Here is a 26071-nt window from a genome sequence, read left to right as displayed (position 1 = left end):
ATGCACAGCAAAATGGCTGGTGCAGCAATTTGCCTGAATTTTGAACTGCGTTAGTTGCTCGTTTTTTGTTTCTTCCTTTTCTTTTAGTTTTCTAAAGTTCACTTTTACCTTCTCAAAGCATGGCCCTTATGTGGAGGGTGTGAAATGGATTGGTGTAGTGTTCAAGAACTGGTTTAAGATTCACTTGAAACCATGACTCTGTGTTTCTAGTTTTACAGCATTTTAAGTTTTCAAATGATTGTCATCCTCAAGTGGTAGGTAGCAGAACTCCTTTCAAAGTTAGATGTAAATATAGACTCCCAGATTTTATGCACATACAAAGTTTCAAATTTCTATCTAAAAATACCATATAAAATATTTGTAAAATTAAATTATATTTGTAGAATTTATATTTTTAAAATTAAAGTTGACCAAGATATCTCCAGGCAACTTAAAGCCAGGATCTGGTTGTTGTTGGTCATTTTTTCAGGCATATGAAGATGTTGGGAATGAAGGGGGCGGGCTGGCCAAGAGGGGAAGTATTAAGTCACTTGGGGAAGTGAGGGTGAGAAATTTTGCTGTGGTGGGTTTTCAGAATGAACCAAGCAGGAAAAAGGAAATCGTTCTCTATGGGTATTGTTCACTGTTGTGTTGACATGAAGACAATTAACAGTCAAGTGTCATATGCACAACAGAAAAAAAAGTTACTCTGCCTTTGATGAAAGGGGAACAGGGTATGCAGAAAGAACATAAAATTAAGAGAGGTATTCTGTGCAAGAGGAAGCTTACTTGGCTCAAGTGAAGTAGCTGCTCTTCACTGCAGTTCAGGCACAGACAGTGCATTCAGAGAAGCAGTTATACAGTAACTCCTGTGTCCTTGTTTATTCCTTTCCTTCACAGAGACTCACGTCGGGTGAGCCTGGGGCGTTATCACCATGAAACTGACCCTCCTTTCTTTGTGTCCTTTCTCTGCAGTCTGTGACATTTTCTTCCTAGGTTTGTGATGGTTAGTGATTTCACATCATTATTTCTGTTCCTTTTTGGAATGTGTGTGTGTTCAGGCTCAGTGGTGTCCGACTCTTTGCGACCCCATGGATTGCAGCCCGCCAAGCTCTTCTGTCCATGGAATTTTTCAGGCAAGAATACTGGAGTGGGTTGCCATTTCCTTTTCCAGGGGATCTTCCCGATCCAGGAATCAAAACCATGGCTCTTGCATCTCCTGCATTAGCAGGTGGATTCTTTACCACTAGTTCCACCTGGGAAGCCCTGGAAGCCAAGTAGTCAATAGAGATGATGATCCCTGGGTATTCATGTTTTTCCAGAGAAATGGCAGGATCTTAGAGAAGATGGGAGGGAAAAGGTCAGTTGTGTGATGACATGTTTTAGTCCTGGTTCTTTAGACTGGAACAAGTAACTTGGTTTGTTTTGGCATGAAGTTTTATAGCCCGGCCTGGTTCTCCACAGCATGCCTTTGAATGGTCATCTTTAACTGGCTTACGTTTTTAAAAAATAGAACAAGAAGCCATATTTTACCAGTGGCTGAAATTTTAGCAATCAGGAAATAAAATACATGGCTAAAACCTAATTAAGTTCTTTTTGATCCCTTCCATTGCTTTGCCACATTAGTGGTGTTGGGTATGGTTTAACCTTTATGTACAGATTAGGTGTTGGGCCAAGCACTTTTATATCCATAAACTAATACATCATATTAGGTAAGTATTATTATCTATGTTTTATGGATGACAAAGCCAGAGAGGTTAAAGTTACAGAGACAATTATAGTAGAGATGAGATTTGAACCCAGGTTTTCTCCACAGTTAGTGACCTCTTTACCAATTGCATAGGTGAATCTGTTATAGAAATCTTTCTATAAATTATTTTCTGTTAAGTGAAAATTCCATGTTTCATTTTGAAGTGAACCCATTCACTTACAAAAAAGATATATTCCCGTAGAATAAAAAATGTTTATGCTGCCTGATAATAAAATCACATGTATATAGCCATGTTTTTATTATCATATACATTAAGGAAAATAACTGAGAAACCAATAATAAATAATGTCAAATACCAAAATTAGGTCTGGAAGTATTGATATTAATAAGGAAGGCCATAGTCAAAAATGTATTAAAATAAGACTCTAAAAGAAACCATACAGAAGTGACTTGGTTTGTGAATTCTTTAATTTAGGAATTAAATGAAGGGAGTGATACTTGACGAGAAATTTAGCCTGCAGACTTAGGCTATCAAAAACATTCAGATTATGGTGAGCTGCCTTTTTTCATCCTGAAACGGGGAAACAGATCATTAAGTCTGGGAAGAAGTCATTCGGCTGAGAAAGATGACGACAAAGCCTTAGCAGTAGTCACGGACTCGCAGGGCCCCCCGTCCCCCCGCCCCTCCTCACACCATCGTCCACCTGCATCATCTCCATCTCGGACGCCAGGTCCACCCAGCCCGGACAGGGAGAGAGACGGGAGGCGCTGGGCAGCCCTTGCTCTGCGATGGCAGCAAGGCCCAGGCCACCATGGCCGAGTCTGTAATTTCTACTTCTGAATAAGTGGCCCTCTTTTCCTCCACTAATTTACTCTTTTGTAATGAGTGAGTTTAAAAAATCTTTTTTTTTTTTTTTAATATTGCTTTCAGATGTGACTCCAGGCTGGATTTGAAAATAAATGTTGGCCATTACCTTATCGGATGCTGTTAGGGCCTTATTTTTAAACCCCCTTTCCTCCGAGGGCCTGTTGGGAGTGCAGAGGGCTGCCGCAGACAAGTGGGGGCCGGGAGGGTGGGTTGTGGCCTGAGGCACTTATTTGATTGAGAAAAATTGCTGCCAGATGAGTGGTTTTTAGAAAGCTCTGGCTGCTGATGAGGTCTCTAGTAGGGAGGGGATTAAAGGGAGTGCAGTTTCTCCTCTTCTTTATAAATATTTGCTGGAGAGCTAATGGGTTTTTGTGTGCCTGTGTATTTCCTTTTTCTATTGGGGAAATTACCAGTAATACAGGAACATCCTGTGATAAAATATACGGAGTACAGGCTGAGGGAATGGATGGATGAAATAGAGGAAATGTGCCCCGGGCCTGTGGCATGCCGTAGTATGACTCGTCCTGGCATCTTGATTTGCTTACAGGTGATTAATGACAGTATAAATAGAGGAATGTGTAGGGCATAAATAAATAGGCTCTTCCATCAGCTGCTTTTAGCAGAAAAAGCATTCATCCCCATCAAAGAAACCACAAATGCTCTCCCAAGCCTAAATTTTATTTTCAATTAGTTACCTACCCTGGAAGAATGCCAGTGGGAATAATCCCATGTAACTTCAAATGCTCCCGTGTCTGAAGGGGCAGAGCCTTCCGCACATCGCTTAAATGGTATATAGATGCTCTCCCAGTGCAATACCTGTTAATCTGATTAGATGCCTGCATTGAGGTAGTGAGACTGGGAATACTGTAAATCTGAGTTTCCAGGCAGACAAACACAGGAAAGATCTCCAACTGTAATTGCTGATTCTGTGGAAAATAGGAGCATAAAAACTTCTAAAAATACTTACCTTTGTTCTCCTTATCCTGTCTTCAAAGGGGAGTCCAAAATGCAAGGATTAGCTTACTGTGTTTTAATTTACCAATCCTCACTATGTGAAATTATATATTAATAAATATTTTAAACCACAAATTGCATTCCAAAATATTTACTTGTTGCCTTTTAAGAAGGGGCTTCCTGGATGGCTCAGCGGTACAAGATTCTGCCTGCAATGCAGAAGACGCAGGAGATGTACGTTCGATCCTTGAGTCAGGAAGATACCCTGGAGAAGGAAATGGCAACCCACTCCAGGATTCTTGCCCGGGAAAATGCCATGGACAGGAGCCTGGCGGGCTATAATCCATAGGATCGCAAAGAGCCAGACACGACTAAGCAGCTGAGCGTGGATGCATGCCTTGTAATAAACTGAGTTCTTTCCAGGAGTGTGAAGAAAGCTTGAAGAAAGCTCTCCCAGCAGGGCACATGGAAGGCCCCCTCCTCCAGCCAGAGGAACCCCGCTGGGTTCCTGCAGGTGTGCGAGGGCAGCAGGAGGGCTCTGAGGGCAAGAATCACAGGCTGGCAGCCCTGGTCCCTTTGTCAGCTGCCCCCAGACAGCAGGAGAGAGTGTCAGTGCGAGCCCACCACCCCAGTCCAGCCTGTTATCCTCGCCGGCGGAGCTAAGAGCTCTCTGGTCCTTCTGGTGCCAGGATACAGCCCCAGGCTCTCACTCTCCTCCCCTCTTTGCCGGACCCTCCTAGAGAAAGCCGTCCCCCTCTCTGGAAACAGTTTTCTTTGTAGGCCTGCGCAGTGGAGAGAAGATACAGCTGTACGTTTTCTTGCTAAACCCTGGTTACCTGGCACTGGGCACCTGGTCAGGGTGGTCGCTGGAGGGCACCCAGACAACCCCTTCTTTTTCTGAGCCCGTAAGTTAGAGATACCCTTTGACTAACCAGCTACCCACCCCCTCATATGGTAGGGTGAGGAAGTGAAAGATTCAGTTGAAATATAACATACAGAAAAGTGCACAAATCTAAGTGTACATCTTTTTTTTCTTCTTTTTAATTTTTTTAATTTTATTTTTTAACTTTACAATATTGTATTGGTTTTGCCATACATCAAAATGACATCTTAATGAATTTTCACAAGTAGAAACGCCCATGTAACCAGTATCCTAGTGAAGTTTCCTTTTATAATGATTTCTTCCTTAATTATGGAAGCAATTTGTAGGAATTTTTGAAAAATACATCAAAGTATAATAAAGAAAATACAACCCATGCATTGTACCTGCTGCTGCTGCTGCTGCTAAGTTGCTTCAGTCGTGTTCGACTCTGTGCGACCCCAGAGAGGGCCGCCCACCAGGCTCTCCCGTCCCTGGGATTCTCCAGGCAAGAACACTGGAGTGGGTTGCCATTTCCTTCTCCAAATACATTGTACCTACTCCCTCTAAAATGATCACTGATTAACATTTTGGTGTGTTTCCAGCCTGTCTGTTCCTCTTACACACACAAAGATATATATACATGTCCATAAATACACACACGATCCCGCAACCTCTGAAGCTTCATACACGTGTGTGTGAATAAACACAGAAGTTCCAAATAATTGCAATAACATGACCTACAGATTTGTAGATACTTAACTGTCCGGTGGTTGGCTTCCTCAGCAGAGTAGCCAAGATATAAGGGGAAATGAAAAACCATCTGTCTCCTTGCTCGATAGCAGGAAAAGAGCTGCTTATGAAGGAGGGGATAAATAAATGGCTGACACACACTTATGGGTGATTCATAGGTTTCATTTATTCAGTATTTTCCTTCTCTCTCCTAGCATTGGGGATAGGAAGTGTAAAGACTTTTTAATGCAGGGCATTAAGTAGAGACCTTTTCATGCAGAGCAGGGGTGAGACCTGTACTCACATTTTTCTGGCTCCTCTGTGAAACTGAACCCCTTCTGGCTCCAGCTTCACTTTTACCAAAAGGCCAACTTTCCTTTTTCTTTTTTTTAATTAGCTCTCTCACAGATAGCCAAGCAGAATTTAACCACAGAGCTCTTGCTTTAACAAAAGGAAGCGGAATCAAAATGTTGGAAATGGGCCCGGTGGTTTTGTGAGTTGCAGCAAAATGATCTTCCCCATCACGACGAAGATGGATGCGATGGTGCTTCACTGCACTGAAAAGCTGGGGGCTTTGGTGGTCGCTGAGTCTCCCACTCACACTGTCAGGAAGGGAACAGCTGGCACCAGCTTCCCATTGCTGTTGGTGGTACAGCCTGTGCTGTCCATCTGCTTTCGGGCTGGCCAAGTCTGCAGGGGGCTTGATAGGGTCCCTTGTGCTGAGAAAAGCTGCTTCCATCAGAACTGCCTGCCTTTATCTTTTTTACTTATTTACTTTTAAATTTTTTGTTTTATTTTTGTTTTGACTACAATATGCAGAATGTGAGATCTTAGTTCACCAACCAGGGATCGAACCTGTGCCCCCTGTATTGGGAGTGCAGAGTCTTAACCCCTGGACCCCCAAGGAAGTTCCTGCCTCTTGTCTTTTAATATCTTTTATATCCTTATGCACTGGGGATTTGAATTTTTACACATATAGAAAGTTTATTGGACTTCTTGTATTTGCAAAATGTTTTCTTAGATCACACCTTTCTCCTTGCTCGTTAAAAACATGTTCACAGGAGCATCCGTGCTGGTCCAGTGGTTAAAACTGCACCTTATACTGCAGGGAGTGTGGGTTCAATCCCTAGTTGGGGAGCTTACATCCCACCGGCTCCCCCCCAAAAAACAAAAAACAAAAGCAAAAAAACATAAAACAGAAGCAAGCAATAGTATAACAAATTCAGTAAAAGCTGAATAGTCCATATCAAGGAAAAAAAAAAAAATCTTAAAAAAGACCATACGAGTCAAAAGACATTAAAAACAAATATGTTCACAAACAGTATGAAGTAGCCTGCATGTTTACCAAAGTTCTTATGTTTCTTTGCAGTCGGAATCAGCTGTCCGCCCTGCCGGCCTGCCTGTGTGGTCTCCCTCTCAAAGTCTTAATCGCAAGTAACAACAAACTTGGATCACTGCCTGAAGAGATAGGTCAGCTCAAACAGTTAATGGAGTTGGTATGTTACTGATTTTTCAGATGCCCTTCGTGTTTGTTTGCTAATCATAGCCCATCAAGGTAATCAGAAAGACTTTTTCCTACAGGGGGTCAAGGAGAAGATCATGTTGTTGGAGGTCTGTATATGATAAAGACATTAAGTGGGGAAGGGAATAATCATGGCTTTGCTGTGACAAGGAGTTCCTGAAATTTACAGGTTTCCTGTAGTTTACACTTCCTGAAGTTTGCAGGATTTATAGTTCCTCAGGTTCACAAATTATCCTATGGTAGTTAGATCACTTTTTTTTTTTTTCAGATTGGATAAGTAAGTTTGTAATGAAATATGGATTCACTGGCAACATAATCTGCAAATTAATTAGTAGGCCACACTTTGTAAAGGTGTATAATTAAGTCAGAAAGAACAGTGTGCTCTGATTCTGTAAGGATTTTAGTAACCATTGCCCCAAATTGATGTAACTTTAGAATGTGACCATAACCCCAGGGATAAGAAAGAAGAGCAAATTATAAATAGGCAGAGATGGGTTGGAAGCATGTACCTGAGGCCAAGAGGTCAACTCTTTCACCACTAATTGAGTTACTGACCTTGTTTCTAAAAGGGGACAAGAGTGAGTTCTTTCTTGACTTCCATTGAGCTAAGGTATCTTGGGTGAATGAAGAGGCAAGAACAAGCAACTGGGCTCAACCATAATCATCACAATTTATCCTCCAACAAGCATCCTTCCGTACTGTCCCTGTTGTTGTCCAGTCGCTCGGTCATGTCCGACTCTTTGCAGCTGTCTCTGTGTTAAGCACAAAACAGGATGTTCTGATTACAACCACGAAAAGGACACAGTACCTTCCTTGAAACAGACTCCAAATCTAGATATTGATGGCCAATAACTTTCCTCTTGCGTGCCAGTTCCAGTTCATGTCTTTGTGGCTACCTGGAACATTGGGGTGATGGCTTATGGGGCCCAGATAGAGCTGCTGGGACTCAGGTGTGCGTCTGGAATCGGCTCAGAAAGGAACAGCACCCATGTCATGTACGTATCCACTTTGACTTTAGGAAAGAAGTAAGTAATTGCGGCGTAAAGACAACAGAGCTCTACAAAGAGTGCCTTTTTCTGTGACAGCAGAATCTGAAGCTCATGCCCACTAGCTCACACCAAGAGCTGGGATGAGTCGTAAGGATACAGGGGTCATCACATCACGGGTACCACGGCATCTGGTCAGGCATTATGAGTGACCGGCAGAAGACACTAGAAAGGTATTGAGAAGCATGGCGGCCGTTGGTTTTCTTACTCAGCTTTCCATACTTTTCTGTACGGTGGAGAGGTTGCCTCGCCCACAGATCCCAAGGTTAAATGTTGTTCAGCTAAAGCATTTAGCAGGACCTGCTAGCATGTTTCAGCCCTGGTTTCTGAGTGAGAGAGACGAGATCTGGATCCTGTGTCTTCTCCTGATTCGGGGTCAGCGATGCCAAGGGCCTTCGGCCACACTGCTCTGACGTGGCTGCTTGAGTGCCACCTAGAGGGACGATTCCGAAAGAAGACAGATATTAATTTGGGCGGATACACTCCTCCTACAAAGTTTCTATTACAAGAAGTAAGTGCTTGGCCTGAGGACTGATTGATTCAGTCCCGGGTTGAGAATGGTTTGTACGGGAAGAGACCTTTGAGAGTCTCCTTACATAAGTCCATGTAAGGGACAGACTTGTGAGCACTTTTGAGCACATCACTCTTTCTGCAAGGACTGTTTCTTCCTTCTCTTCTTTGCTTGGTCAATTTTTAGCCATAATCGATTTCACTTCCTCCAAAAATCCTTCCCAGATTCTCCAAGCCAGAGTAGGGTGCTCCTAAGGCCAGCACTCTCTACATAGCACTGAATTTTCGTGGAACCGCATTTGTCTTCTCACTTGGCGTTCTCTAGGTCAGTACCCACTAAACCCAGAAAGCTGCTTCAGCACGGGATCAGCGTGTTACTTGTCGTATCCCAGTGCTTGACACAAGACGTTGTTTAGTCACCAAGTTGCGTCCGACTATCTCTGACCCTATGGACTATAGCCCTCCGGCTCCTCTGTTCATGCAGTTTTCCAGGTGAAGATACTGGAGTGGATTGCCATTTTCTTCTCCAGGGGATCAGGGATCAAACCCACGTCTCCTATGTTAGCAGGATTCTTTACCACTGAGCCACCAGGGAAGCCCCTGACACAAGATTGACATCCCCAAAACATGATTGCTAAGGGCTACTATTTAGGTTGGGGAGAGTGGGCTTAGAAGGTGGCTTGGGATAGATTGGGAAGACCCTCACGTGCCGTGCCAGTGAGGGGCGACTCTGTCTTTCAGTCCGAGTTAAATTCAGAAGTTTCCATATTAACTGATTCCAGAAAACAAAAAGTATACCAAAAACACTTTGGATGAAACTGAGAGTTATATGCCTTTAAAAAGAAATGCTTCTTTTAGGAGTGTGATAAACACTCAAATCTAAGTTTACTAGAATTTGGATTAGGTCTTGCTGATCCAGTGTGAATAAGGAGTTGGGTTTTTTCCACTGCTCAGGCTCCCATGGAGAGGATGGATGGCACGTCGGTGAGGTCAGTCTTTGGCAGCCAGCGTGTGTTTCGGTCCTGCTGCACCCGGGCTTAAGCCGACAGCGTGCCCGCCCTCAGCTGTGCGGCTACCGGCCTGCTCATCCGCTAAGAGGGGCGCACGTGTTGAGCCCTGGAGCCAGCCCCACACGGAGCAGGGCTTTCCTCGGATACTCTTGTCAGCTGCTGGGCTGGCATGTGGCAGAGGTGGAAGAGCACTGTCTGCAGCCTCAGGGCACATGAGCTGCTGGCTGGCTGTAAGGGGTGCTCTGGGGCTTTTCTTTGCTCCCTGACCAGACCCCAGCTCCAGAGAAGGCCGCTCTGCTTCCTGGATCCAGCACCGTCATCAACCCCCTCCCTGTGTCTTTTCTCCACTAGCAATAAACTGTTGAACGCCTGAGCCCTGTAATGTTAGATCCATAGGGGTTTTTTAAAAGACATCTAGTCCAGACTTTCAACATCTTGCAGAAGAAGAAATCCAAGGCAGAGAGATGGTGAGCGACGCCTGGAACGTCACCCTGGCGTAACTGACTTACAACCCAAACAGAAATGCACTCAGTCAGCACGGTTCTGTGAAAAGACTATGCAGGCAGCAAATGTCATTTTATTTTTTGTTTTTGCCTTAAAAAAAAAAATTGGGATATAGTTGATTTACTACTTTTTGCTGTATGGCAAAGTGAATCAGCTATACATATATCCACTCTTTTTTAAGGTTCTTTTCCTATTATAGGTCATTACAGAGTACTGAGTAGAGTTCCCTGTTCTGTACAGCAGGTCCTTATTAGTTATCTATTTTATATTTAGTAGTGTGTACCTATCCCAGTCCCAGTCTTCCAGTTTATCCATCCTCCCCTTTCCCCCTTGGTAATCATAAGACTGTTTTTTACATGTGTGACTCTATTTCTGTTTTGTAAATAAATTCACTTGTACCTTTTTTTTTTTTTTTAGATTCCACATATAAGTGATATCACACAATATTTGTTCTTCTGCAAATGTCATTTTAAGTGTACTATTAGCCACATTAAAAGAACAGAAGCAAGTGAAAGTCATCTTTACAGCATATTTTAGTTAACCTTAGATAGCCAAAATATTGTTTCAGCATCTCTACAATATAAAATGGATGAGATATTTTACAGCCTTTCTTTCATCCGAAGTTTTTAAGGTCAACTGTGTATTTTCCCCTGGCAGCACATCCAACACAGGTTGGACTGGCCACACTTCTCTTGGCCAGTAGCCGCATATGCCTCATGGTCACCCTTCTTGGGCAACCCTGTATTCTGTGCTCTTTCTGCTCTATGAGCAAGCATGATCTTTGCAAAAAGCATTTATTTGCAAAGTTGATGAATATTTAATAAGTTGCCATTATTTAACCACAAAGGGTGACTGGCCTTGCTTAAGGTCACAGACTAAAAATGACTGGTTGCCATCCGTTCTTATTTATCTTTCATATCTCTTTGCTTAAAATAGTACTGATACTATAGGTAACCACATCAGAGGATTTTTAGCTATCAGTTGGGAAAAAAAATTCCCTGGGGAGCCTGAAATAATTCTGGAATTGCATGGGAGGCTCCTGTTTTGTAGTTACATAGTAACCAACTTGCAAAAAAAAAAAAAGAAGAAGAAAATTTTGGGAGCTCCCCAAGCATTCAGGCTACATGAAGCCACCTAAGTGCTGATAAAAATCTCACAGTTTATTATTAGGCTCTGAGCATTGTTTAACTATTTTGGAAGAAATATTTTGAAAATGTTCATGTTAGACTCAAAGAGTATCCTAAACTGAGTTGTAAACTCTTCTCTTCCAAGAGTCACCATTGGCTTAAAAGACAAAAATGAATGCGCTGTGGCCATCTGTAAGAAAGGAGGTGCCCTCTCTAATTTTTGAGAGGAGTTGGAATACAGTATCTTACCTTCCTGAATATATCAGTTACCTAAGAATCTTAAAACACAAAGCATTGGCATTTAGTGATTGTGCGAAGATATGGATAAGCAATTTTTCCTCCTTCCCTGAAGACTTTCAATTAAGAAGTACTTCTGAGATTTTTTTTTTTTCCTTAAATCCACAGGAGAGGCCAGGATGGATTAACGCATCATTTCAGGTGCTGGAAAACTTAGGGAGCCTGAGCCTAAGCTCTATTGAGTTTGTGCCTCAAAGCATCATTTCTGATGGGAATGATGTAGGACTTTTTGACCTCCTTAAAGTAAAGCACTGCATTACTTCTATACTGCTTGTCTCCTTAGAGCTGTAGCAGTCTGTGTTCCTTTGTTAAGTCTTTATATCTGCATGTTCTTTCTATCAGGGACAGATACACGGCACTGGCATTCACTGAGCACTTACATTGTATGCCACACACTTCGCTGGGTATATTTGACATGTGTTCTCTCATTTGATCTTGACAATCGCCCAGCAAGGTGGATATCCTGTCTACCTTTCCCAGACAAGTTTGGGTTTCAGAATTACTTACCCAAAGGCATGGGGCTACGATGTGGTGAAGCTGGAGTGAAAACTGAAACCTTTGCACGGCACAACGGCGGCTGAGCTCACCAGGCCCTCATCTGGATTGCAAACCTCTAGTGGAGAGAAGCCGTGGTTTCTTTCTGTGGAGCTTCCCTGTTTCAACTTGCAGTGGTTTTCCCATTAAAGTTGTGGCAGGGCATAAACAGCAGGGAAAATGTTACAAAAACAGGGTGTGGTACAAAGGGAAGGTGTCTGTGAGAGTCTCCTCCTTGAGGGACCACAAGCCAGGCGCAAGGGTCAATAGACTTCTCTTGAGTTGACTAAGCATCATTTTATTCTTAAAGATCCTTCAAACTTGTCTTTTGTTGTGTTTTTTTGTTTGTTTGTTTTTTTTTTTTTTTTTACTTGTCAGATCATACCTGAAGGATAAGGTATATTAAATATTTGGTGGGAAATACTGTATGAAGCCATGTTATAATTAACAGATGGCTCTGCAGAAGACAGGCACACAAAGAACACAATAATTTGAGAACCTTTTATGGGGTATTTGTCAAAGGTCACTATCTTCCCTGGTGGCTCAGACGGTAAAGCGTCTGCCTACAATGCGGGAGACCCGGGTTCAATCCCTGGGTCGGGAAGATCTCCTGGAGAAGGCAATGGCACCCCACTCCAGTACTCTCGCCTGGAAGATCTCCTGGAGAAGGCAATGGCACCCCACTCCAGTACTCTTGCCTGGAAAATCCCATGGACCGAGGAGCCTGGTAGGCTACAGTCCATGGGGTCGCTAAGAGTTGGACACCACTGAGTGACTTCACTTTCACTTTGGTCTCAACTGGTTCTCTGATTGTGCTGACTCCTTGGGGTCCACAGGTGGTCCATCTTGCGTTTGGTTTTTCTGAATCCTGTCTTCATGCTATGGGTAAAAATTGTCTTCCAGTGCTTAGCTTCACGTAAGAGAACATAATACCACTGTTTTAGAAACCTGCTTTTTCAACCCCAAAACTCACAGGGTCTGACTCAGGTAATAACTGACTAGAAGGTGCATTTTCTGGCCCTGAGTTAGACACACTATTGTTTTTTTTCCCCCTCTTTTTTTGTGTGTGAAATGTGTGGTTGTGTGAAGAGTTGGAATTCAAGGATAGAGTAGACACAGGATGTATTGAGCAGCTTCTAAGGAAAATCTCTTCTTTATTATTTTTCTGTGCAGCATGCCGGTCTCTGAGGTAGATGTAATGGAGATAGGAATTCATGTCTAATCAAATCCTAGGTCCTTTCGTAGTCTCTGCAGATGCCTCCCAGCCCCTCTGGTTTCTGTTAGAGAATTGGAGAACCAAGGCCTGTTCAAGGTCCCTTCTGTAGCTTTTACCTCTGCATTTCTTATGGAGAGCCGGGGGGTGAGGTATGTGTTTGTGGGGACGTGGAAGGGTGTGAACTAGAGTTTTATACTAGAAAGAGACTCTCAGTAAGTGTTGAGAGGTAATAATTTATCATACCAGAGGTTGCTTGAAAACATTTTGAATTTAAATGAACATACCAATTTGTTTTAAAAAGTTCTTACTGCAGGCTTTTAGATTTTTGATTGCTAAAAACTCAAAATCGACATTACTCCTAAGTCAGTTAAGTATCTATCTTTCAACAGATTTCTTCATTATTTCTAATGTGGTAGAAGGCTTTTCCTGATGTTGTAAGGAAACTATAGTGATCTATAATCTCATCTCTTCTTTTTACATAGGAACAGAGAGGTTAAGATATTGCCCTCAAGTTGCACAGTGGAAGTCACACCATGACATTTCCACAAAAGGACATGGCCACATGATGGGAGGCCAGTAATATTAATAGCTTGTATTTCCTGTTAGAATGTTCACATTTTCTTCTGTTAAATAAAGAGCAAGATTTTAAAATATGACTTAAGCCATAGTGTAACAACACTAAGATTTTGAAAACCCAAGAGTCAGGGGAAGATAGCTCATGAGAATCCCACATGTAGTTTTGCAGCATAGCCTGGTCTCCCTGGAAACCTTCTCTAACCAAAAATCATCTTGACACACTTAATTATATTGGCTTTCATTAAAAGTTACAACTTGAAAAAACAGGTCTAGTCTTTCTAAAAATGTTATATTCTGAAAATGAACCTTTCCTGCTTTAATAATCTTGAACCTATGCTAATATTTTAAATCCTTGTCATTTTTGCATTCTGAAGGTAAGTTTGCAACTAGCAGTCAGTCAGCTAAAATGTATTAATCTTGAACATGCTTCTAACCCTTCTAGAGACTTGGTAATTGCCCAGAAGGGTTGTGATGAATGAGAATCTTAACTTATAAAGTCTTTCTTTGGGTTGCTTCGGAGCATTTTGATTTAACCAGCAGAAAATACGTGTATTTTAAGTCATTGCTGGAGTTCTGAAGTTCTTTGTTTTTTTAATCTAAATGAGAAAATTGGCTGGCCCATAAAACTTGAGTTTGAGTGTTTATGTGATTATGTAATACATAATGATTAGATTCATTTCTGTTTCAAAAAGAATAGATTTAAATATTTATGACACATTTACGATTTTTGCTTTTGGGCCTTTCTGTATATTTACAATATTATAATGCTAAGTATATGGTTTCTGTATAGCTTGCAGTAATTATTCTGTGAGACATAGCTTAGGGCTAATAGACAATTCAGAAGGGATTCATTTGATTAGCTGAAGAAGCTACTGGATCTGGAACTTATAACTTGATAAATTATCACTACTGAAGCAATATGGGACATTAATGTTTATTTTTAAAATTTATTTTTTAAATCATATCTTTTAAAAATGAACTCTCCCCCCTAAAAAAAACAAAAACAAAAAACATACTTTCTTTTACACCAAGTGGGGAAAGACATGTTCTAAAGAACCAAGCTATTCTAGGAATGTTGCTTTTTTAGTTTCTAACCTGAAGTATCTTATCCAAAAACATCTAGACTATTTTCCTCTCTGTCCTCCTCCTCATTCCCCAACTAATTAAGACATAATTACCTATGTGGTTTTATTTTTGTGACAGAATTCATAACCTCTTTAAAACTGGGCAGAGTTTAGTAGCTGAGAAGGAAGAGGTTAGCACGGTTTTTGCAGTATTGATCATACAAGAGTGAAAAGTCTTTATCTCGCTTTCCCCTCATTATTTTGGCAGAACAGGAAGTAACTGATGGCAGTGCAGAGTGTTATTAAAATAATGTGACCTTCACCATATACCCCTCAACCTGTGAATGTTCACCATATACTCCTCAACCTGTGAACGTTCACCATATACCCTTCAAAATGTGAATGGACAATTGGACTTTGTGTTTCTAATGGTCTACAAATGTCCTGTCTTGTAAGTTAGAAGGAAAAGCTTGTTGTTAACATTATGTGAAGTTCTTTAAAAAAATAAATTAAGAAAGCATTTCCCTTGCTGGTAAGTAAGTATTTAAATATAACTGAGGGGAGTCTACTTTCTTTGATAAAGCCATTTAGAAATATATGTTGGAAAAATTACTTCCAACATATATTTGGAAGTAATTTACTTCCCTAAATTATATTTAGGGAAGCTTGGGGAAACAGCAGACTCTTAATTTCATGACTTAACCAGTGGTAATCAACAATGTGCAAGGTGAATATAGTATACAGAAAAAAAGTAGAATAAAAATGCATTTTATCTCAGACTATTTCATAATGCTGCCTAAATATATCTGGTTTCTCTTGGCTTGCCCTTCCCACCTCTCTTGTTTTAAGAGAAAGATTTTTTAAAAATCATGTGTTTGAAACCTCAAAGTCATCAGTTTCACATAGAAAAATCTGCAGTTCCCATATTCTGCAAAAGTATCTTTCTCATGCAATCATTCACAGACTTATAAAAACATTTCAGCTGTCATCATAAATTCTCCTTAAAGGTGGAAAATAATCGCACTAATTCTTCCTCCATGACCTTCCCTTCCTGTCAGCCATCAACAATCTGACTGTGCCTGATCCTGAGTCCAATAAAATAATTTAATTTCATATATTTCTAGGGCTCACCTGTGTACCATTTCTGTGAAGGCTCTTAGATTTTAAAATGGTACTTCTTGCGAATTTGTAACTTGGTTGAAGCAAAGAAAGATAAAACGTTCATTGCACGGGTTTGGTTGTTGACTTCTATGGCTGATGAGGTGCTATAGCAATCGGGAAAAGATGGCATTTCACTTTTCACTTCTCATACATGGAAGTATATTCAGAAAGGCAGAATAATTTACTGACTCAGTGAGGGGGTAAGAGTGACTGAGCCAATCTCTAGACCTCCTGTATGTAATTACTTCCTTAGACTTTTATGTCTCTGCAGATGTGCTTGTGGGTTTTTTTTTTTTTTTAAACATTAGGGAAGCCTTTCATAAAATTTGGCATGACTTTTCTGGGCCAGAAGCAATGCAGCAACAGCCAGCTTGGGGGTGATGCCATCAAACATCTGATGTCCTTAACCTATCACCTGCCAGCCCCCCGCCTCTACCCCAAGTCAGACCGCTGAGTGCAGAACAGCATGGTGGGCTGATTGCAGTGTGTGTGCCCAGACTTCATAGATCCCAGCTTAAGTGCCTTCAGTAGGAGTGATGTTATTCCTTTCATCAAGTGATATCCATGTAACACCTTCATGACCACGACAGATTGGCAGGTCACCTGAGGATATTGAAAAGAGATGGGATCAGAGGACAGCGATCCACTGTGCTCTGTGCAGCCCTGCTGTTACACAGAGCCTGGGGGTTTCAGGGAACTGGTCAATGAGTTCCTCTCATATAAGTGATTATGAAACAAGGCTTTGTTCCTTCTAAAAGGACGAGTGAAGGGGGAGTTTTCTTATAGATTCAGCAGTGGTGTGGGATGTTTACAGACTTGATCTCACTGGGATCATTTGTAGTCCAAATATACCTATGGTTCTGTGACACCAAGCAAGACCTTCAAGAAGTTTGGTGTGTGTATTGGGGCCTCCTGGGCTCCCAGCCAGAGACAGAATAAAGTGCAGCGTCATGGAGCATCAACATAAAGCAGCTTAAGACGTTTTATCCAATATTTATTGATCTTGTACTTTCTACCTGGCATTCTGCTTGGCACCAGGAGATCAAAGTGGCTAAGAAATAGTCTCTTCCATCTAGGAGCTTGGGGGCTTACAGGAGGAGGCAAACAGTTGAGCGGTTTTGAGCTTGGTACTTTATCCTAGAGTTTCTAAGGAGCTGCTGCAGATGTTTGAGCTGGTGGATGACATGGTGAAGTTCAGGCTGTAAATCTTCACTGTGTGTAGGATGGATCCAAGGAGGAGCTGGATGCTTGCAGACAACCAGGAGACCATTATAGTGTCTGGCTGAGAGATGCTGCTAGTCTGGACTAAGTGGGTGGCTGGGGTGAGGGAGGTGGAGGGCAGGGCAGAGCAGGGCAGAGCTACCAGGGACAAGAGGAAGAGTGGGTTTAGGGATGATAATACGATAGAAGATTAAAGATATCATGGCCACCATTTTGCATGTGTCCAGGTGGTTCTAATCAATGATTCAGTTTAGTTCAGTTGCTCAGTTGTATCTGACTCTTTGCGACCCCATGGACTGCAGCTCGCCAGGCTTCCCTGTCCATCACCAACTCCTGGAGCTTACTCAAACTCCTATCCGTCGCACGGGTGATACCATCCAACCATCTTATCCTCTGTTGTTCCCTTCTCCTCCCGCCTTCAATCTTTCCCAGCATCAGGATCTTTTCCAATGAGTCAGTTCTTCGCATCAGGTGGCCAAAGGATTGGAGTTTCAACTTTAGCACCAATGCTTCTGATGAATATTCAGGACTGATATCCTTTAGGATTGACTGGTTGGCTCTCCTTGCAGTCCAAGGGACTCTCAAGATTCTTCTCCAACACCACAGTTCAAAAGCGTTAATTCTTCTGTGCTCAGCTTTCTTTATAGTCCGTCTCTCACGTCCATACATGACCACTGGAAAAACCGTAGCCTTGACCAGATGGACCTTTGTCGATTGCCAGTGGAGTATTATTTTTTCCAAGGCAGAGAAGACACAGTCTCCATCCTCCACAGTCGTGCTTGTAAATGTTTATAAACATGTTCCAGTCCAAAGTTTTCAGCCTTCTGATAAGAATTACATTTAAAATAAATAACATATCTAAACAATGCATTAATATACATAGTTATACACTGTACATTGTGAGCCTCTGGTGAGGTAGGGTAGTGGCTGAACAGTGGGTTGGGAATTGGTTCTGAGTGTTTACTCTGCAAGCCTTGGACAATTGACAGAGCTTTCCCGGGCCTCATGTTTCTGATCTGTGCATATTAGGCCAGTAATATTGTCCCATGGATTTGTTGTGAGAATTAAGTAAGACTGAAGCACGTAAATGCAGCAGCCCAAGAGTAGCTACCAAAGGCTACAAACATGCCTCTTTTCACCTTTTCTCTCCCCAGAGGATGTTTTTAAAACATTGTACTTTCTTCTTTTTCTCTGTGCTAAGCCTCACTTGGCCTCGGACCTGGAGACCAATGTATAAATGTACCTGTATAGTTATCCTAATATTTAAATTCCTTAAGGAGATTTCCCCTGAAATGCTTGATTTCCCAGTGAAAGGCCTTTATTGTTTGTCTTTTTGTTTGCGATGCAGGACGTCAGCTGCAACGAGATCACAGCCCTGCCTCAGCAGATAGGGCAATTGAAATCCCTACGAGAACTGAATGTCAGAAGAAATTACCTTAAAGTTTTACCACAAGGTAAAAAAAAAAACAACAACAAACAAACAAAAATAGAGGGGAAAATGAATCAAACAGAAGATTTTATTATTTTTTAATAACCTTTGTGAAGGTAAATCCAGTCATGTTTGTGTGTACCTATTAATTATAATTTGAATTTCATGTGTAGATAACAGAGAAGTTACATTCACGTTGTAATTTTAGTCAAGGGTTTCAGTAACAAAATCATTCCCCCGTATAAAGCCGTGTGTGTGTGTGTGTGTGTGTGTGGTGTTAGTTTGCTCAGATTCCCATAACAAAGTACCAAGGACTGAGTCACTTAATGTCACTCAGTGGAAATGTATTTAATGTCACTCAATGGAAATGTATTTTCCTGCAGTTTGGAAGCTGTGAGTCTGAGGTCATAGTTCTGGTCGGTTTTGTCTCTTCAGAGGCCTCTCTCCTTGGCTTGCAGGGGCCATCTTGTCCCTGCGTTTTCATGCCGACTTCCCACTGTGTGTGTGTCCTAACCTCCTCTTCTTGTGAGGACACCCATCATATTGGGTTAGGACCCTCCTTCCCTAATAACCCCATTAACTCACTTACCCCTTAAAAGCCCTGCCTGCCTCCAAATACAGTTACATTCTGAGGAACTTGGGGGAGGTCACGGTTCCAACATAGGAGTTTGGGGGGCACAGAATCCAGCTGCTATCAGGAGGCAGCATGAGTTGCTGTTGGTGTGGACGTGCGATGTCCTCAACTGTCCAGCCAACAGTTAGCTGCTATGCTTGGTCCTGCAGGTCCAGGATTCACCTTGTGTCTCGGATCCATGCTTCAGGCCAGGGTGTGCCTCTGCTGAAGTGAAATTTGGACCCCTAGCTCTGGTGGTTTTGAAGAATTTCTTGAAGCCTGGAGCAAGGATGTCTTGGATCCATGCTTCAGGCAAGGGTGTGCCCCCTGAAGTGAAATTTGGACCCTCAGCTCTAGTTGTTTTGGTGAATTTCTTGAAACTTGGAGCAAGGATGGCTCTAGAGACTCAGGTCCCCAAAGACTGAGCACGAACTTGGAGCCCTGCAGATAGCACCGCCTAGGAGCCAGACTCAGGCAAACGCTTCTCTGCGTCTCTGGGCTTCCATATTATGCCCTCTGATATGATGTTGTGTTGAGGTTCAAGTAAAAAGATACTCAATACAAAAAAATTGTCAGTCAACTTTACTTCATATAATAAAAGTAAATAAAAAATTAAAGATATATATATTCAGAAGTGTTAGGCCATTAAGAACTTTGATAAGCAGCCTTGTAGGTGGTGCTGGATCTGAATTTCACATTTTGAGATCCTCATTTGGACCTGAATCAGGGATGAGTTGATGAACAATGTGATGTTGAATGGGTTCTCCAGAACATATTCTAGTTTTCCAAGATGACGCTGGTTTCTGTCATTTTTCATATGAGCACACTGGCCATGCCCAATTTCAAATTTACATTTGCAAATATACCTCAAAGCTAAAGTGTTTATTTGGAAATGGCATTTGGTTAATCTGACCCTCACACAGCTATTTTAGAACTGCCTGATTTTTATTATTCTGTTCCTGTTTCATGATCTTTGGCTTGAAATGCTTCGTTATTCAAAGCAAGAAAATGGAGCTAATGAAAGGGAAAGAACTTTATAAAATGTCATCTGCTTTTAGTGTTATCTTCCATCTTCACCTTTCTCATCCTGACTAGTATTTTAAAGAAGGAACATTAGAAACTAAGCATAAAGATTTATCACTTTATTACTTGAGATGACTTGGCATAAAAACAGTAATTTTTTCATTTTGTCATTATGCAGTTCTACTTCTCAATGGATGAAATTGTTTCCTTGGTTTGAGCAAGTACAAAGGAAAAACTTATTATATAGACAGCAAATCTGTAAGCATATAACCTTTCATAGCATTAAGGAAAACTTTCATTTAAACTTAAGCTCTTATGTTAATTATTGAGAAATCATCACTAATTATTGAACTCTTCTTTTTTTTAATTTAATCATTCCACAGTTTTCTGTAATAGAAACATGAGGGAAGAAAGTGCATCTGTAAAATCAAGAGATTTGTTTCTGACACTGTTCCTTGCTCTCTCTTAACTTAAAAACATTCCTTCTGAAAAGATCGGTTACAAATTCCTATGCTTTCCATAATTCTGTTTTCTCAGGTTCCATATTTTAATAAACACCAAGAGCTAAAGCTTTAGTTTACTGGAAAATCTTTTTTTAAAAAAAATTTCCTGAATATCAAGTGTCTTTTTGCTTCACTCTGGAGAACTCTGTTAACAAAAGAGCATTGATTATGCTCTGAGGCAGTGAATTTAATGACTTTTAGTATTTACTCATTTACTTTTCCTCTTTAGTATCCCTCCTCATATACTTTCAATCTGAGGAGCAGGGGAAACATTTGTGGCCTTATTGCCCAGATCAGTTTTATGGTGTTTTTCCTAATGCAGCGGGGAGACTCTGACTTGGTACTTTCCGGGACCAGAACAGACAAGAGTGTTAAGGCAGTCATTCATTGCTTCTCTTTGCAGTGGACAGAGAGCAGTGGGATTCATTTTTATTTGTTATTTCTTACCACCCCTTTTCCTATTCTTTTGACCTTTTCTGAGCAGAGTTACCATTTTGTCTTCCATTTCCTTGTGAAACTATCGGGTTCTTGCGTTCCTAAACTAAGATGGTAATTGTGTCCCCAACAGGCACTAAAAGGAACAGTCATTATAAAACCCGTCTTTTACTTTAAGTCACCTTCTTTCCCCTTCTGCTGTATCTTCTCTCTTCTGCTGCTAAGTCACTTCAGTCGTGTCTTACTCTGTGTGACCCAATAGACGGCAGCCCACCAGGCTCCCCCGTCCCTGGGATTCTCCAGGCAAGAACACTGGAGTGGGTTGCCATTTCCTTCTCCTAGTCTTGCTTAAAAGTCTTCATTTTAAGTGGCAGTTTGTTGAAGAGCCAGAGTCTGGCTAAACTCCATCCTGATTTGCCAAGCTAACTTGGTGAGAGTCGAGTCAACCATTGGAGAGATGGATTCATATTACTGGAAGTTACAGCAAAGAGATATTCTTTTTATATGTAGTCCCCCTAATTCTCAGCTCTGTTTTTAGAAACAAACTATGAAGTGGAAAGAGCTCTTCCTTTTAAGTTTCTTGATTCCATGCAGTCCCAGGGCTCACCTCCTGCCTACCTCCCACTGCTGTCCAAGCACTTCATCAAGGCAGCTGGGACAAGTGAGGCCTGGGGAAGGTCACTTGTCCTGCTATTGGTCAGAGAGATGGGTTTGAGCAGAGAATTCCTTGGGGGCAATTTAAAAAAATACACATCCAGCTTGAATTAGATTTCAAAAATTCTGATTAGAAAAGATATATGCACCCTAATGTTCACAGCAGTACTATGTACTATAGCCAAGACATGGAAGCAATCTGACTGTCCACCAACAGATGAATGGATAAAGAAGATGTGGTGCATATATATGATGGAATATTACTCAGCCACGAATAAGAATGAAATAATGTTGTTTGCAGCACCAGGGATGAACCTAGAGATTAGTGAAGTCAGACAGAGAAATGCAAATACCTTATGATAATGCTTTTATATGTGGAATCTAAAAGACGATACAAATGAATTTATTTACAGAACAGAAATAAACTCACAGACATAAAAAAAGAAACTTAGGGTTACCAGAAGATTAATTAGGAGTTTGGGACTAGCAGATACACACTGTTATATATAAAATAGATAAACAACAGAGCCCTGCTCTATAGCACAGGGAAGTATATTCAGTATCTTGTAATAAACTATAAGGGAAAGGAGTCTGAAAAAACATATAGTAGTTGTTCAGTCACTAAGTCGTTTCTGACTCTGTGAGCCCAGGGACTGCAGCATGTCAGGCTCCCCTGTCTTCCACCATCTCCCAGAGTTTGCTCAAATTCATGTCCATTGAGTCAGCGATGCTATCTAACCAGTCTCATCCTCTGCTGCCCCGTTCTCCTTTTGCCTTCAATCTTTCCCAGCATCAGGGTCTTATATATACATACATACGTATGTATAACCAAATTGCTTTGCTGTACACCTGAAATACAATGTTGTAAATCAACTATAGTCCAATTAAAAAACATACACATCCTGGGTTTCTCTTACACAACTGCCTGCCTATCATGGACCTGAGTGTGGGAGCTGATGAGCGATGACCCTGTTCACTGTCCCAGCATTTCAGTCTCATGACTCTTGTTTAATATAGAGCAGTTCACTAAGGTATGAAAGAGGGAATGTCCCTCCACACCCAGAGCAAGCTGACTTCAGAAAAGGGATCAGTTGCTAAGCTTCTGTTGGTGGAACATGAAGTAGTCCAGCTGAGTAATGTGAAAACCCTCAGGCAGTACAGGGGGAGTGGAGGGATAGTGTTATTAGGAATACTTTCTCAAGGTCCTGCCTTTGGTTCCTCTTCTTCCTATAGTCCCTGACCTTCATCTGCTTGAGAACTCCTTGAGTATTTGAAAGCACTGCATATCATCCCTTACCAGATTTCATAACAAACGTGGTGAGGCCCGTTCTGAAATGAACCCTCTGTCGCCTCTCGTACAGAGATCTTAGTGATTTGCCCCGTGTCACCCTACATGTCTGGCATTGCTCAGCCTCTTTGCTCTATGGAATATATTTGAGTTCGTTTCTTGCAGCTGCCAATGTCGGTTGGAATGCTTGAAATTACTGAGTGTTTGCTATGCCACTGGGTGGGGATTTTATGCTAAATATAATGTTCTGTCTTGTTTGTGGAGCTACAGAAGACCTCTTTTAAAGCAGTAGAATAAAGCCTAATCAAATCAGAATTACAGGGTCTGTTGCAAAATTCCAAATTTGATAGCATTTATTTTTTTAAAGTGGTGTTAAACAATCATGAACATATTTTTAGTAACTTGTTCTGAGATTCTGCCAACCCACATACACAGAATACATAAGGATATGTTATAATTAGCATGTTATTCATAAGCTAGCAAGCTGTTTGAAAACAGTTGGAAGTTAAAACATAAGCATGTCTTGGTGTGGTGTGGCTTATGTGATTGTTTTGCTGGAAAAAAAGCCTTTTTAAACAATAGATGTTGTACATGTATAGCGTTTGCAGCTCTTATCAGAACTAACAATAAATTAAAACTTTTGGGCCCCCAGTGAAAGCTTTCCTCTCTTCTTTAGTAAAATGTTATATTGAGCTGGCCAAAAAGTTTGTTTGGTTCCTGAGTATGTTGTTCAATAAAGTTCTTGATGAAAATGAAAAACATGTTTTTTAGTTTTGCTTAAACCCAAACGGACTTTTTGGTCAATGCAATATAAACATAATGTATATTCTTCATGCAGAACTTGATTTTAATTATGCTAAATGATATATTTCCTGAGAAGCAGAAACTTTTTTGAATGTTTAGCCACTTAATCTTGTTGCTTTCTGAGTTTTTTTCTTTTCTTTTTTTTTTTTTTCCCCTGTTTTTTTAGAACTAGTAGATCTTCCCTTGGTAAAGTTTGACTTTTCCTGCAATAAAGTGCTCGTGATTCCCATTTGTTTTAGAGAGATGAAACAGCTGCAAGTATTACTGCTTGAGAATAACCCTTTGCAGTCTCCTCCAGCACAGGTGAGGGCTCTCACAGCAGAGTTGTTGCTGCTGGGGGCGGTGGGCTGTGTTATCAGTAGCACCTAAGCAACTCTCAGCAGAACCGTTTTTTTTTATATTCTGCAGAATTAATTTGTGAGACATGAGCATACACAGTCACAGTGTTTTAAAAACTGAAACCTCGGGTACATCTGACTACAATATGTCATCTTCTGTGACATCAGATTGTTTATCAGCATTGACCTCGCTGTTCTGGTCACTGCAACTCCAGAATTATGATGTTTGATTATTTCACTTACTCAGTTGTATTGGATCATTTGTGCGTGCATTTGAAACTTTTTTCATGGAGTGTATGGTTTATGAAAGGAGTAATAGAGTCTTTAAAGTTAGCTGAAAAATGGAGTTTGACCATTTTAAAATATGACTGTCAGTTATTTAGAGACAAGATTCAAGCTCAAATATTAAACTATGTGACAACAAAATTAAATGTACACACTTTCAGAATTGGAACATTTCTATGTCAGTCATATGACATACATATGTTTTACACTATTTTTACATAAATATATTTCTGTTAAAATTTTGCAATTTAGTGCAAAGAAACAAGAAATTTCTTGAGCACAGTTTCCTATTCAGGTAGAATTTGAGGAGATGATTGCCTTAAAATCTTACCTGTTTTGGAGACGTCAAGTTTGTTGATCGCTGTTGACATATTACTTAAAGTGAAAATGCAAAAACTAAGACATACGGAGTGAGATGTCTGATGTTTGCTATTGTTTTGTCTTTAAAAAAGGAGCTACTTATTATTAATTTTCCCTTAGATTTGCACCAAGGGCAAAGTGCATATATTCAAATATCTGAGCATCCAAGCATGCCAGATTAAGACAACAGACTCCCTTTATCTCCACACCATGGAACGGCCACATTTACACCAGCAGGTGGAAGACGGGTGAGTATGAAAACCCTCGACTGGAAGCCCCATTTAGAATTTGCTTAGCCCAACACACTCCCAGTAAAATACATCAGATCTCAGCCACTTTTGGAATAAGAAAGGGAAAATTGATAATGTTGATAATATTTTGTCATCTTTCAATCTCATCTACCTTCTAATCAATAATCAGTCCTTCTTGAGTGCTGCCTATGTGTGTGTGCCCATGTATATACACACCTGTTTATGTATAGGCTTGTAAATAAGATCTATAATTTGAATGTATGTATATTTTACTTAGCAGTTCGAACAAATGTATCAAACTGAGACACGGTTTTCTAAGTTAATTTTTACTGTGCTTCTGGAACATTGTTAAGAAACAGTGTTTCTTAACTGTTAAGTTAAACTGTTAAGAAACAGGCTTTATTTTTTTAATTGTCTTTTAAAAATGCACTGTGCATGGTTTTTGCCATTTTCTGTTTAGAATGGGAACTTTAGAATCATTTCGTGTGTCCTTGACCGTTTTGTGGCATAAATTGGGCCTTGAATTTTCAGAGAACAGAATTCTCACACTGAACACACTTGTAGACATGCAGGTTGTTTTTGAGATGTATTCGTTGCAGAAATATTTCCTGAACTTTTTACTAAAAAGTAAATACAGTGACTTAAGATCTCAGCCTACCTTAATGATACCTTTATATAATGCTTAAAAGAAGTATTATTTTATTGTTTTAAACATATTATCAAATTTATTTAGTCACTGGATAAAAGTTTACAGAATTATTGAAAGTTAGGACATTTCATAACATAAGAGGTAAGAGCAACTGACAGATTTTACTTTTTTATATGCTAGAATTAATAAAATAAGAAAATTTGTTATCTGATTAAAAAATGGGCCACTCAGGTAGAATGTAAATCCATGAAACTCCGGACACAAGGAATTTATTTTACATTCTATTTAGACAGTACAGGGACTTCCCTTGTGGTCCAGTGCTAAGACTCTGCTCTTCCAATGCAGGAGTTGCTGGTTCAATCCCCAGTCAGGGAACTAAGATCTCATGTGTCGGTGGTGAGGCCAAAAATAAATTAACTAATTAATTAAATTTAAAAATTGTCCAACAGACCATTCAAGTATCTGATTTTCATTAGGGTCTTGTCTTGGTGGTGGTGGTTTAGTTGCTAAGTCGTGTCCAACTCTTGCAACCCCAGGGACTGTAGCCT

General features: G+C 40.7%; 1 protein-coding gene across 3 annotated transcripts in view; it reads left to right on the top strand.

Annotated features, from left to right (window-relative positions):
* Window positions 1-26071, top strand: part of LRCH1 (leucine rich repeats and calponin homology domain containing 1) — a 215914-nt gene that overhangs the window by 126203 nt on the left and 63640 nt on the right. For all 3 annotated transcript variants that reach the window (XM_044926806.2, XM_025262999.3, XM_025263001.3), the window contains exons 3-6: window positions 6473-6599; window positions 18240-18345; window positions 23807-23943; window positions 24744-24871. In XM_044926806.2, coding sequence (XP_044782741.2) covers window positions 6473-6599; window positions 18240-18345; window positions 23807-23943; window positions 24744-24871 — 498 coding nt within the window. The remainder of the gene's footprint in view (window positions 1-6472; window positions 6600-18239; window positions 18346-23806; window positions 23944-24743; window positions 24872-26071) is intronic.

Source organism: Bubalus bubalis, chromosome 13 (assembly GCF_019923935.1).
Source record: "Bubalus bubalis isolate 160015118507 breed Murrah chromosome 13, NDDB_SH_1, whole genome shotgun sequence".
NCBI lineage: Eukaryota > Metazoa > Chordata > Mammalia > Artiodactyla > Bovidae > Bubalus > Bubalus bubalis.
Note: the sequence above shows the minus strand (reverse complement) of the source record. Positions and strands in the feature narration are given on the sequence as shown.